General features: G+C 43.0%; 1 protein-coding gene across 7 annotated transcripts in view; it reads right to left on the bottom strand.

The window, feature by feature from the left end:
* Window positions 1-1558: 1558 nt before the first annotated feature.
* Window positions 1559-14670, bottom strand: part of rnf220a (ring finger protein 220a) — a 303417-nt gene continuing 290305 nt past the window's right edge. For 5 of the 7 annotated variants that reach the window (XM_084368123.1, XM_084368122.1, XM_084368121.1 and 2 more), the window contains 3 exons: window positions 10522-10633; window positions 7225-7299; window positions 1559-3325 (listed from right to left, as the gene is read on the bottom strand). In XM_084368123.1, the coding sequence (XP_084224249.1) occupies window positions 3254-3325; window positions 7225-7299; window positions 10522-10633 (259 nt within the window). In that variant the 3' untranslated portion in view covers window positions 1559-3253. Of the gene's footprint in view, window positions 3326-7224; window positions 7300-7720; window positions 7916-10521; window positions 10634-14670 lie in introns of all 7 variants that reach the window. The other 2 variants (XM_084368118.1, XM_084368117.1) reach the window with 1 other exon arrangement.

Genomic DNA, 14670 nt, shown 5'->3' on the forward strand with positions numbered 1-14670 from the left:
TCAAAAATGAAAGTTACTGTCAGCGGCTTTAATCTGTCCAAAAGCATTTGTACATAAACAAGTAATAGGGTGAGACCAGAAACAGGGTCGATGAGAGTACACGTTCATGTTGCATTCTGGAATGTGTCACCTGAAAATCATAACGCAACGCAGTCCTGGACTGAAGGCTGACCTCTTCTGTTTGGATTCACTTCCACTCAAACAACCACAGCTGACCAGTTTGACGAAGCTCTAGCTGAACATGTCCGTATGCATCTGCAAATTTATTACCTCTTCTCGTCTAGTTCTGTCTCTTCTCTCTGTACAGTAGGTACAGCAGTACACCTTCCTCTACAGATACAACTAGCTACCTTTGACAACTAGCATTTGTCACCTCAACCTGTGCGTAAGAGTGCACGTTGAGTATGCTCAGTAGGGACACACGTTCATGCCAGATGGACCTTGTGTTGTCACTTGTGTTTGCGTACTCGTGTGGACCGTGTTTCTGTCCTAACATGGCAGGAATGTGATGTGAGACATTGTGGTTTTGGGGTCAGTGTAACCAGCATGCCGCCTTGCCATCCAAAACAGTTGGGTATTAACAAGACTCACCTCCCGCTGTGGTTTCCTCCCTTCAATAAAACTTTATTAGCATCTGACAACACTTGTGTTAATGACTGACTCTGACAATGATCTAACACATATACATGTGGTTATTTCACAGGCAGCATCTTCTAGAAGTCTGAGTGCCTGAGCAGTAGTAAGAACAAATATCTCCAAAGTCTTACTTCTTGGACACATAACTACAAAAATAATGTTGTATTGTGTAATTCATGTATTACACTTATTTTCGTATTCTCATTTTATGAGGTTTAGCACCAAAATGGTCTGTTTCCCCCTCAGCAGGATTAACCTCGTAAGGGAACAACAGCGACCCCGACACACACGTCTCACCCTTTGTGCAATGTGTAAGTATGCTGCCACCAATATACCATTAAGTTCAGTGCACACAGGCAATAGATGCCAGTTTCATTATATAACCAGATAACTACCTGTGTTCTTGTGTTAAAATAACTGCTGGACTAAGTTTGTGGTATTTTTGATTCAACTTTATCTGGGAATGTGCCCAAGAATGTGAGTACATATAACCCCAAAATTATAACGATATTTAAATTGTTTACAAGACAGGGCCATAAGATTCCCCAGTCACACCTGCTTGTTTACTCAAAAAATGTTATTCTCCTAAAATTACTACAGTATTCTTGCAACAATATAATTCAAATACTTGAATGTAGTGACACAGACCTCTCTTGTGCAACTTGGCATGTTTGGGACTGGTTGGATTCAAAGGAAAGAAGAAGTCACAATGTGAATGCAACAGCAAAGATTTATATCCTTATTTCCTGTCCAGTATTTCACCTTCCAGGATTTAACTGCATCACAACTAAATGAGCTAAAGTCAAATGGTATAGAGCTTATAAAGACAAAATAAAGGTTCATCATTAGAGAAGAACTTTTCTGTGTCAGTCAACTTCTCTGTCTGATTATACCTCCCAGGTTGTGTGAACAAGACCACGCGTGCTATTTGAGAAGTTTTATTTTTTCTTTTTTTTCAGCATTTCTTACAACAATACAGACGTCACAGAATACATAGTTTTACAAACACAAAGCACACCACCACCTTGGTTGCTGCTGCTGCTGCTTCTGCCGTAAAGGGAAGGGGGGGAAATGCTGCGGGTTTTGGAGGTTGCCATTTCAGCCTTGGCCATCCTTCCTTTCCAGAGATTTCCCTTATCCATTAGAAGAAACCTGCCCTTCGGGGGTTGCCACATTGGGACCTTTTTGCAGCATTAGCATTATGATGGAACAATGGAAAAAAGCTTTCTTTTGAGACATGTAGGGGTAAAACAAAACGTTTCTAGACTATGATCTGAGCGTGATGTTACTCTGAATGAGAGGAAGCAGATATGGAGGTTAAAAGAAGAGGCTCAGTTGGACATTGTTGCAACTAAACAGCACTTCCATCGTTCTGCTTGTTTGCAGTGTAGGAATTTCACCATTAGAGAAAACTAAAATAAGAACTTTCCTTGCTTTTTTTTCAGGGTACTCTGCAGAAAAATTACACCACCTAAATCTTGACCATCTAGTCTTGTGTACTTTATTACTTAAATTTTTTATTCCTGTACAGTCAAATAAAACTTCAACGGATCTTCGAATGATCTTTTTTTAAAAATACAGAAGGCTTATTTAAGTTCAGCCATTTTTTCCCCAAACATCATTCCCAAACCCTTCCAACTAAAAACAGGACTTTGATATTATATACTTCTGTGTGTGTCTGCTGATGATGTGTGTGCATGTGTGTGTACATGTATGTGTGTGAACTCTATGTCATTTACACCCAACATTGTAAACATACATAGAACTATATTACATGTGCTTGCACTGCATCTTGGAAGGGGAGAAATTTTGGTTTACTTCACTAGAACACCACAAAAGAGGGAAGACGGGGAGGGAAGGGCTGGCGAGAGGAAGAAGAGGTGGTGGAGGAAGAGGAGGAGGAGGAGGAGGAGGAGGAGTATCAAACTCCTTTTCAAGGTTGTGAGGTTATTCTCAGTTTGGTTGAAAGCTCAGTTTTAGTGGACAGGCCCTTTTTTAATTCTCATAAGCAACAGGGGCATTAAGATAAGAGTTTTCTCTCTGGAATAGGGAAGGAAAAAAACAAAACAAGAAGAAGCTTTCTGTCCAGTCTTCAGGGTAGAGCCCGTTGTCCAGCACCACTGAAATGTCAAAGAAGAGCTAGAGGAGAAAAAAGTAGTCTTTATATTCTGTATTAAGAAGTTCCTTTCAGCTCCAGCTGCATGAAGCTGCTAGGTCTCAGCAGGGCTTAGCTGGGTGTTGGGGGTCTCCAAAGACACCCCATGTTACATATACAGGGAGTCATGTCAGTGAAAACAAGCCTGTTGACCAGTGGTATAGCCGGTCTCCGTGTTTTCATTATTTTTTCGTGGGTGGCCGGGCAGCTAGGCAGAGAGTCAGTGAGTGCTGCTCAGTCATTCAGTTTCATCCAGTTTTAACCTCCTCAAAGAGCCAGTGGAGTCTGAAAGACAGCCGTCTTGTCTCTGTACGCTCTTGGAGGGTCTGGAGCTGCCGTCCCGGACCACGAGAGAGGGGAAACAACTTATGATCAACAGGGAGGGCGATGAAATCCAAGATGAGAGGAGAAATGGTCTGGCAGGACGAAGAGGCGAGTGGGGAGGGTGTGTGTGTGTGCTCTTTATAAGTAGACACGCCTCAGGTCTCCAGGTGAGGTGATGGTGTTGCACTGCGGGCACAGCTTCTTGTTCCCCTGTGATGGATGGAGAGACAGAGGTTAGCTTTGTTGCTTGGGAAATGAGTTAAGGTTAGAATAAGGTCAAAGGTTAGGTTTTATGTTAATTTATCAAACTAAACAACAATACATTTGTTAGTTCCAGCTTCTCAAATATGAGAATCTTTTGCTTTTGCCCGTTTTGCATTTGGTAAATGGCAGATGTCGTCTTTTGTTATCTTAATGAATGTTGTGTTGAATGTTGACAGATGAGCTGTTTTTGCAATGGATTTAATATTCAAACAAGTTAGCGAGGCAAGTAATGTTTTTTTTTGTGACATTCAAATACGTCATTAGTGGAGTCTTGCGATTGGTTCATTTGCTCCATGTGAAAGCGTCATTCATCAGATGGACGTACCCAACATGTGCTTTTCCCTACAATTTGACTGTTTTCATTCAAAACACAGCTTGCTGGCATTTTCCCTGAAATGTTACTACACCTTGAGGTGGGAAGTTGGCGGTAAAGATTTCCCTGAATATCGATCCCTGCTCCCATTCACACATGACCCCATGCAGGGAATGTTCCTGAACATTTCTGGGATAGACTCCATGTGTGGCTGCATGCGTCTTTACCAGTGCTTGACAGGTGGGTTAGAATTCGATCCGTACCAGAAAACGGATCTGTTTTACACATGTGCGAGTGGTTGAGGAATACTTAGGGTATTACTAATTGCTTATGTATGTGTATGTGTATGCAGAGAGTGGATCGGGCAGTCGGCACAGATCTGGTACTGATAAGGTGAGCCAAACTTTGTCTTGTAACTCCGTCCTCCTCCCTCTGTAAATGTAAACCTGCCTCACACAACCTCCCTTCAGCCGTCTTCCTCTCTCTTCCTCTGCACTGCTTTGATAGTGTGCCATCTGCAGTAAAGCAGCAGGTGATAATATGCAACACAGGGCTGACAGCGTAACAACATTCGGACTGGGTGGTCTACACTGCTGTCCTCCACCATTCTTGTATTGGGTGGTAACCGCCGGCTGCAGGCATGTTCCTGCCAACAGCTTTCACTGTGCTGTTTCTGCATTGGTCACAGATGTATGAATAAATCTAAAAGTCACAATAGATTATCTAAATAAGTAAAGTGGAACATCTGGAGTTAACTAGGAGAGGAAGCGGCATCAATTAATTCTTTTATGTTATATTAGCTTACATCTATGACTTGACTTATAAGTACCATAAAAAGAAGCTTCCATGACGTTTTGCTCCCCTTCTTATGATTTATTGTCATTCTACATATTGTAACCCCCTGAAAAGTGACCTGCAAGACATATTTGGGGAAAAAAATGACCATCACCCATCACTAAAGTATGTCTTTGGCATGTGAAGAAGTTCATCAGTCCACTGTGATGTGTGTAGAAGGTGTGTAAAACAGTGTGTGTGAGACATCTTACACAGGTCCAACAGAATGCAGAGATCTCATAACTAGAGGACCTGCACCTTACCAGTCCATACAGGCCAATACAAGCGTACAGGTTCTTCTGACCCCAAAGATTAATAGGCTCCTTTTCCTGCAAGTCACTGAATAAACTCTTTGGAATGGGCGCAAAGACTGAGGTAGGTCGAACACACACACTCAAAACCAGTGACGTGGTGCAGGACTCTGACAGATCTCACACACTCCTGCTAAGAGGATTTGTGGCTCCAGACGAGTCAAAACAGTTTCAAGAGAAAATGAAGAGGAAGAAGGAAAGTTTGGAGATGAAAAAAGGCAAAATAAATTATTTGAAAGAGGGAGGATGTGTAGAAAAGTCTGGGGTGGTTTTAAAATGGATAAGCTTGGGTTTCTTCAGTAGCGCTGGGCATTGGTCGAGATCAAAACCAATGCTGATACGGTACATGAGTTTTTACACTGTTTTTTAAGAAAATGACTTTTTTCATTTTACAAATCAACCCCAATTTCTTTTAAAAATGAAACATTTACACAATAGTAGGTGCTGAGGTGCATAACCCACCCTGTTTCTGTGTAAAACATGTCAACATGCCATTCAGTCAGGGTTCCCTGATGTTAAAATGTCATCTAACTTTCTATAAACAATTCACCTAAATAATGTAATTTTCCCTTGCATCTTACAATTAACGCATTTATGTAAGCAGGAACTGATGATCAGACTGCTTTTGATATCAGTCTGAGTGGAAACCATGTGAATGTGTGATTGATGAGGTCTACTCCTATATTCCTGCAAAAACTCATTTGTAAGACATGACATTCCTGAAGAATCTATAAAAACCTGTAAACAGTCCCTGATCAGACTCTGTGACGCTCCATGATACAAGACGACTATATATGTACATCTCTTACACTGTGTGAGGGAGCTTTCCTCCTGTTTGTTTGCCTGCCTGTGAATGCTGTGTACTCCTGTTTGGTGTGGGCGGTAAGTGTGTGTGGGTGTGTGCCCGTCACGCTGCGCTCCAGCTGCCTCGCTCATTAAAGCTGTGAGGGGCTGGGCTGACGTTAACTAGATTCCCAGGCATTTACTTTGATCAGCTAGGCCCTCCCATTTTTATAGCTGTCTCCAGGCTACGAGTTTAATGCTCCATACATTAGACCAGTGAGGGCAGCATGCGTGCGTGTGCACACACACAGTACTGAGGTAGGCTAAATGGCAGACGGAAACAATGGGCCTCATTCAAGAACGTTGTCTTATAGTCTCTTAAACAATGAATGAAAGAAAAAAATAAATCCCTACAAGTTAAACATAAAACATGCTAAAACATGCTGCTTGTACCGACATGAAGTTCCTCATGAATCAGTATTGATCTTATATTGGAGTTTAAAGATCTTTAAGACTTCTTGTAAACAAACAAGAGTTATGTTTACATTCAATGTGTCTAAAAAAACAAACTTATTACAATATTTTTTAAATATTTGAATCCCCTTGTTGTTTATATCCACGTTTACACACTTGCAGTTTGCTTCACTGCCTTTGTTGCCGCATTTCTACGCTTCTTTACCGCCACTGTAGTGCTACTAGTGATCAAAAACCCAGCAGGGTACCTTTAATCTGGAAAACGCTCAGTGAGACAAAAATTCACACGTTGAATAATGCACAAATGTGCATCTGAGCATTTCATGAAGGAGGCACATGGATTTTCACAATCCTTCGGTCATTAACTTCTGCTCCTCTGTGTGTGACTGGTTCTGTAATTATGCTGAGTGTTTTTACAATTGCATGTATAATATCAAAGGGAGCTAATGGTGGGGAACTGCTTGTTAGTGACTGTTGATGTGTGTCACAACTGACAAATGATGGTGTTTAACATAAAAAACTTGTGAGAGAAGAGGAGGCTCGAGAGAGAAAAGGTCATAGAAGAGGAAAGAAGGAAGCCAGTGAGGTGAGAGAGTAAAATAAAGACAATAATAAAGGAGAAAAGAGGAGATAACAGAGAAACCAAAGAGCCAATATGGAGACTGTTGATCCTCCCAGCAGCAGAAACACTGCGCTCCATTTACCATATTACCACCAGCTAATTACACACTACTGGATATATTAGACTAACTAATAACCAACAAACCCAGTGTGTGTGTGTGTGTGTGTGTGAAGACCAGAGGCACTATGTAGAACTCATTGGAAGCTGGAGTTGACCACTTTATTCCAACATTTTAACAAGCCTTTTGGGGACCATTCCATCTAATCTTTCCCCCCACTGAGAACTGGAAGTATTTGCATTGCCTTGATTCTGTGTGTCTGCGTGTGTGTGCTGAGGGAGAACAGGCCATTTGGGGAATATTCCATTTTAGTTCCTCCCTACAGGGCACGGCCAGAGAGAGAAACGCACCGACTATGAAACGATGCTGCAATAACTGCATGTCATGAGGAGCTGCCCGGGAGCATGGAGCAGTGTGTGCGCGCGGACAAGTGTGTGAGTTTATGCGTACCAGAGTCCTGAGCCAGCATTCTTCACAATGGACGTGCCAGCACTGGATGGAGGTGAGCGGCATCGTGTAGGAGTCCTACAAACACACGCAGAGAGAGAAAGACAGAAAGATAGAAAGATGAAATGACACCGGAATCAAAAGGACAGACACGTATCAAAACAACCAAAACACCACTTTACATTCCCTGACCGACAGCATCAGACCACTAACCATGGAACGACACAGCCAACAGCCACAGAACCACTGAGCAAGGCAGCTTGGGGGGCAACTGAACCGGCAACCTGCACACACACACAAACGCGCACAGACACGATATTGGGCAGGCAACGAGCAGAGACGGAGGGAAGCAGGCAGAGGGAGGAGAGGATGAGGGACAAAGCCATGGATGAACCCAATCTGATGGACACTCTTTTCTTTTCCTCTCGAAAAGAACGGAGCGATGAGGGAGGAAGGGAGGGGGGAGGAAGAGGAGCGGAGGAGGGAGGGAGTGCCTTACCCTCCGTAGGGGCTGTGGGAGGAGCCTCTTTATGCCGCTGCCGTAGCCACCAATCACAAGGCCCCTGTACAGGCAGTACAGGCCGAGGGGGAGGGACTTAGGCTGCCTCTCTCCGACCTCATTGGCCAGTGGCCGGGGCCCTGGCCACGCCCCTAGGCTCTTGATCTCCGCGCCTGACTGGATAGCAGGCTTCCTCTGCGGAAGGGAGGGGTGGGGGTGGGGGAGGAGGAGAGGGGGCGAAAGGTGGCAGCTAATCATAGAGGCGGGCTAGTACTGATCGCGCACACACCAACACCACAGTGCAACAAACACGCGCACTGCCAAACACACATACCCACGCATACACAAGAGAGCGCGTACAGCTTGGACAGCCAATGAACACACTGCTATGAGCAAACGCTTGAGAAATCTCCATCTCTGTTCACACTGACTGTTTTGTCAAATAATGACAAACACGACTGCTGAAAATTTGTTCAGGCTATCGACCTTTAAACTTACTTTCTTTAAACACAACACCAGACATGTAGAGTCCTTTACTCTGCAGCTCCAAATTTCATTACCCACTAACTTCCATTAACATTGCTAATACAACAATGTGCTAAGCTGTGTGTGTTGAGCATTTATGATGCTGAATATTTACTCTTAAGAATGTCTGGCTTTGATTTCTGGCCTGTTTTAAAGAGCTACTGGTGATCAATTTAGCTCCTTGGTTACTTTACAGATATATAATACAACCAAGTATCATTCTTACATTACAACACTAACATGGAAGCAGCAACAAGAGACTTTTTTCTGGTCTGGAAAAACTTTGTCTTATGCGTTACCATTAAAAACTAATAATATTATTAATAACTTTTTTAAAGTAGTGCTCTTACTTTGTGATTAAAGCACTTGCAGAACTATCGCTTCCAGAAATGTGAACAATTCAAGGTTGAATTGCTACAATGACCAGTAGATGGAGGTAGAAATCCACTGACAAGGACAAACCACAGCACTGAGCTCACAGAGGGACCGGGAGAAGATAAAGGCCAACTTGAGCCAACTTGGCTGCAGCCGGAGAGCACTTGTTTTCTACTTACACACAACTACCTGAGCACTGGAAGCTTTGATCCATGCACTGTTTCAGTAAGTGAGTCATAACTCTGGAGGCTGCAGTGGAAATCTCCAGCTCCTCTAAAATGCTCCTGATTGCCGACTAGTTAGAGAAAACTGATGACTTTCACATCAGACACACAGTGACAAGGAGGGACCACAGTGACAAGTTAAAGACAGACAGAGACAGATTAGATGTAAGGCGTCTGTGTGTGTGTAAGAGCATTGTACACATATTTGTGTTTCTCTGTATGCCTGAAAGAGAGTGTGTGTGTGTGTGCTCGAGATGAGGGACAGTGACAGATGAGCGGAGAAGAGCCGAGTGTCCATGGGGTAGTGAGTGATCGATCGCTGTGCCTTGCCCTCCGTGTCACCTCGGGCACCTAGCGACCTTTAGGAAGCGCAGGCGTCGGTAATTACACGCTTTTCTCAAACACACACATACACGCACACACGCACGCACAGGATGCCGACACTGCAGTGTCCACTAGCTTGAGGGATGACAGGATGGGTGCTTGACACAAAGTGGGGAACACAAACACTGATGGGTGGTGGAGATGAAGTCGAATCTTAAGCATCTGAAGAACATGAATATTGACAATGTCTTTCACTCTGTCTGATATTGTCACGGATGAACATGTGACTTATATTATTGATCTGGGAGTCCAATCAATCACCTCCATGCGCTGTAAAGCTCAGAACCATTCCTGCATTTTACAATGCCACACTAAGGTCTTTTGAACTCGGTTTAATCACACGTACTGCCTCGCCATGAATACATATATTATGTATCTGAATATATCCGTCAGTTTTTTAGGTTGTTCAGCATTTCTCATATGAACTGCTGGTTTAAAATGTGATGGTAAAACAAAATTATATAAGCACTGGAGGCTCTTATCCAACAGCACACATTCAGTTGCAAAGCCATGCAGGAGCAAAAACCACCAGAACACAACACCACCACTCACACGCTTAGAAAGCTACTCAGACTCCCATAAACTGAAGGGAATGAGATGCATACAGTTCCTACATGCAAACTTCAAGGGACATCCAGCACACACCACAATACGCCTGACATTTTTAATATGCTGTCTATCTGTGACACATTATATACACCGACTGAGGTCCTGCTCAGGGGCTGGATCTGTGAAAGGAGTGAGGATCCTTCAAAAAAAATCTGAGGACCAGGCTGACCTTGCCCCTCCTCCCCAATGACATATTCTGGGCTCAGAGAGTAAGACTAATGCAGAAAGGTCAAAACGTTATCTCAAGGCAGTTCTCCTCAATTGGAAACCAAATGTATACATCAGTTGAAAAAATGGACAATTCCCAAGTTGGACATTTGAGTTGTGGTGTTTCCAGGATGTGTACAGGAACCAACAGTGGAGTTTATATCTGGCTTTGAGATTGTCAAAAGCATCATTACAGATATTAACATTACTACAAATGTGTTGGTATGTGTTCAGAGACCTTTTCTGTTGCAGCGATGTTTGCAGGTCAAAAAAAGACCAAAGACCAACATCCTCAGGGTTTGTGGAAAATTAACTACTACTCCAAACTCTAGCACCACTTGTCAATCTTCCAAACCATGGCCACACTACTACATGAAGTTTTACAAATGCTTGATTAAGCGCCCTCTGACGACGACCACAATGCTGCCATTAACACTTCATGTGCAGAGAATCAGAGAACATGAGTGTGATACTCACCATGCAGATGAGACACTTGTATCGATCTCCTCTCAGTATCTGCCTCTCCAGCTCTCTGATTCGAGCCTTCAGAGCCTCCATGGTGGTAGCCGTGGACTCCTCCTCTGTTACCCTGGAGAAAAGGAACGGGAACAGACAGAAGGAGACATGTTAGTTTTGATGTTGGAGGACATATTTCGACGGACATGAGACAGTGTGTAAAATTCCACACCAGAAACCACTGACAACAAGTCAGTAATGTCAGATAAATCAGATAAACAGTGTCGAAAAAACTTCATTGCAAATGATTTCTGGTGTTTTTTTGAAAAGTTCTTTGTCTAAACTGACTGTTCAACAACCAAGCAATTTTCTGTTTACGACTTTTTGGTAGTTGACCTTAATACTATCAGTCTTGACATAATATCAATTCTATTCTCCGCAGGTTTCCTTCACAGCCATCTGATTATTGGTGGCTTATTCCACCCGCCCTTCACTCTGACTCCACCCTCCCTTTCATCCCTTGATTCCACCTGCTTTGACTTCAGGTAAAGTGTCTTGTCCTCTTTTTCTAACATCTCATGTTAACCTTTGATCTCCTCTCTTATGTTTCTCCATCACAATTCACCCTTCTATCATCTTGTCCTTACTTCATCCCCCCTTCATTCTCTCCACTGTCCTCCCCATCTCCCTGCCTCTAAGCAGCCCTTGATTAATGTGTAGCATGATAACAGAAAATGTGCATTTAACACTGTCCAGCAGCATATGAAGCGGCCATAACTAAATCAATACAGCCGACGCACAGACCACAACGCTGCTGCTGCTGATGATTTGGCGCAGCGAGACGAGGCCGCACAAGCCAGCCAGTGTTTATTATAGCCATCCACTCGTTCTCTGGCGAGATGCAATAGCAGTGTGTGTGTGTGTGTGTGTGTGTGTGTGTGTGTTAAAAGGGAAGTGGGTGTGTGTGTGTGTGTTTATGGTGATGTGGTCATTTTGCAGCCTGATAGCTAGCTGATCTATGGTATTGATCTGGATGGGGAAGGACAAGTGGAGAGAGGGAAGGGAGGGTGCGAGCAGAAGAGAACGATAAGTGGCTGTGCTTGTGTGTGTGTGTGTGTATGTGTGTGTGGCCTAGGATATGGCTTCATTTGCTGCATCCTCAAACACTGGCTGCAGGGAAAAGAAAATGAGGATGGACTTTCTCAATTTCCCATCAAGAGCCAGCTTTCTGTGCATCCATTTTTACTGTACGCAGTTTGAGTAGATTCAGGTCTTATTCCCTATCATCAAACAAGCTCATTAAAATAAATTGAACATTTAAACTTAATTGAAGACAAAATTAAAATTAAACATTTCAGGTTTATGTGGCTATCACCAGACGTCTTCAAACACACTGTGAAGCTTAGCAGAGAGTTCTTATGTTTGCAGGTTGGTCTGACAAATCAAGCAATAAGATATCACACGGGGCTCTGGGAACGTTCAGGCATTTAAAATGCAAAAATAATCGTCAAATGAAACAATAATTTGATTTTTATATAGTCCGCTTGGTTGGAGTCTTTCCTTTGGGACCATCCACAATAGTGGAACGCACAATTTGTCAGGTATTATAATGAAATGGTGAGATACTGTAAGGATTCTAATAGAGATACATATCAGATGTCAGGATCAGATACAGAGCAGCATGACTGAGGCTGGTCAGGACTTGTCTTGCTAAAGAACATTTAAGCATGCTGACTGTTTTCTTCGGGACATAAAGTCCTCTGTTTGAAGGACAGCTGCTCCTGACACTGAACCATTCTGCCACTACAGTTGTGGCTGTAGATTTGCTTCCTCGATAAGGTCTCTGGGAGAAGTGGACCTGCTCTAGCTCCTCCCTGTAACCCCATCACCGCCCCATGTCTATAAAGACCTAGTTGGGACTCTGAGCCTGACTCGCCACTCCATGCCCTATAAACTGCTTTACCCTCTCCTCTTATTAGTTCTGAGCTTGTAAAAAGCCATTTAGCCTTGATTAGCCTGCTAGCTTATAAAGTGTCAGTAGACTCTGGGCTGGACCGGACTGGACGGGGTTGTCCCTCAAACAATGCTGTCTCTTTCTTTTAACAGCTTCAATAAAGCCCTCTGTCGCTCAGTCAAGCAAAAAACTCTGCCAAGGGGCTCTCCTCTCTTGTCCCAAGTAAACAAAGATGGAAGAAGAGTTTTACTTTAAAAAAAGATTCTCCTTTTCCTCAACACCATTTGTCTCTCCTGTCTCCTCTCTGTTATCCTTTCTATCTGTACAATGAATATTCATTTAGTGTGGCTGATTTATAGAAAACCACATTTAAAAAGATGTTTAATTCCCCAATGCTATAAAAGAGGCATGTTAATCCATCTTTATGCGGCTGTGGCCATCTAAACAGGGCGATAGGGAGGTGGAGGGGGGAGGTAAGAGAGGGTGGTGGAGGTGCAGAGATTTAATGGAGGTAAAAAGGAGAACAGGATGATTTCACAGTGCTGAGGAAAGGGAAGACAACTCTCTGGGGCTAAATTTGACACACAAAGAGATAAACAGCCCCTCAACCAGCAAGTAGCACAAGTGAAAATCCTTGAATTTAAGGCCTTTATGCTATTTGTGTGTGTCACTGATTTAAGCTGGCTCAGGGGTTTTCAGCCTTTTCAGTCTCGGGGCCAAAATACAAAAATTGATGTCACTCTGGGATACAGGCTTAGCAAACATGTCATGTAGTCTTACAGAAACAAGCTTACAGTTCAATTTGGGTTACGACATAAAATGTAAGGGTTTCCTGGGCTGGCAAATACGCAAAGCTTGCTTCTCCTCGGTGAAGCAGTACGTTTTCATCAACGTGGCACCCAGTGGGAGAGTAATGTATTTATGCTGCTTTAAAACATGTATACGAAACACAGATTTAATCCTAAATTTGCTAAGTTGTATGAATGCAGCTGTTAGTGGTGTTACAACAATGTGACATGTTCTATGGCAGGATGTTGCTAAGTTTGATGGACTAGTAAATAAAAACCTGTGTATGTGTAAGCGTTTGGGTTTGACAGCATCTGAACCTGCTCATCAGATTAGAATCCCTTTGAATATGTAGGGGGTCTAAAAAAGTGTAGCTCTTAACAATTGCAAATTAAGATTGAATTGAAGTCTGTACTCACACTAAGCTAGCTGAGACAGCAGTAACACTTTTAAATGGAAACTTAATTATGGTTTCATTGGATCCTGAAAATAGGATGAGCAGCAAATACAGAATGAAATGTGGATTAAACATCCATCTGAGAATATTTTTACATATACACTGTGTTTTTGGAGAGAGCTCACAAACCAGATAAAAGCCAAAAGTTTCATTTTGACTGTTTTGTCAAGTTACCTTTAGAAATAAGGTTAATTAGCAACAGCTATTTACATTTGATCTGCCTTCTGCAACCCTGTGTTTGTAAACTCAAGCGGCATAAATGTTGTCTAAAATTGAGAATTTTGCTACCTGAATGTTTTGTTCATCTCTGCTAATAATATAAGAGCAAGGACTCCAGATATTAACTGGTATGTACTGCACATCTGTTTGCTCTGTGTTTGTGTGTTTTAGAGCGTTTGTGAGCACAGTGGGACGACGCTTTGGCTCGGTAGGTTTTAACTGAAGCTGTGGCCTTGATCTGAAGGCCTGGCATCATAAAATCTGAGGAACCAACACTGAAATACAACTTCCATTCACACAACATGCTCCTATTCCAACTTAGTTACTGCTCCACAGGGCTTTTTGAATGCGGTGTGTGTGCGGTGTGTGTGTGTGCGAAAGAAAGTGAAATTGCAGTGCATTTCCATCTCTAGTCATCCCGATGGCGACAAGCAAGTAAGAAAGCCTGACAGAGACAGATAGATGGCTGTGCCTCCCCTCTATTTAGCGCTCTGTCCCCAACGTGTGTGGGGCTATTTCTCATTTCATTAGTGTGTGTGTGTCTGTGTGTAGCTGAAGACCTCCACCATCCATCTCAATCAGCCCCGTGTCTTAATCTACTGTCTACCTACATTTTGGCCTCACTCAGCTCCTCTCTCAACACGAGCACACAAAAGGATACAATTACGGAAGAATTAATTCTAAAAACTACTTTGCCACTAAATTCTCACACACCTTGTATCCACCAGGTAGGGAAATAAATCTCGCACACGCA

This window comes from Pagrus pagrus (assembly GCF_965226575.1).
Source record: "Pagrus pagrus genome assembly, chromosome: 12".
Classification (NCBI taxonomy): domain Eukaryota; kingdom Metazoa; phylum Chordata; class Actinopteri; order Spariformes; family Sparidae; genus Pagrus; species Pagrus pagrus.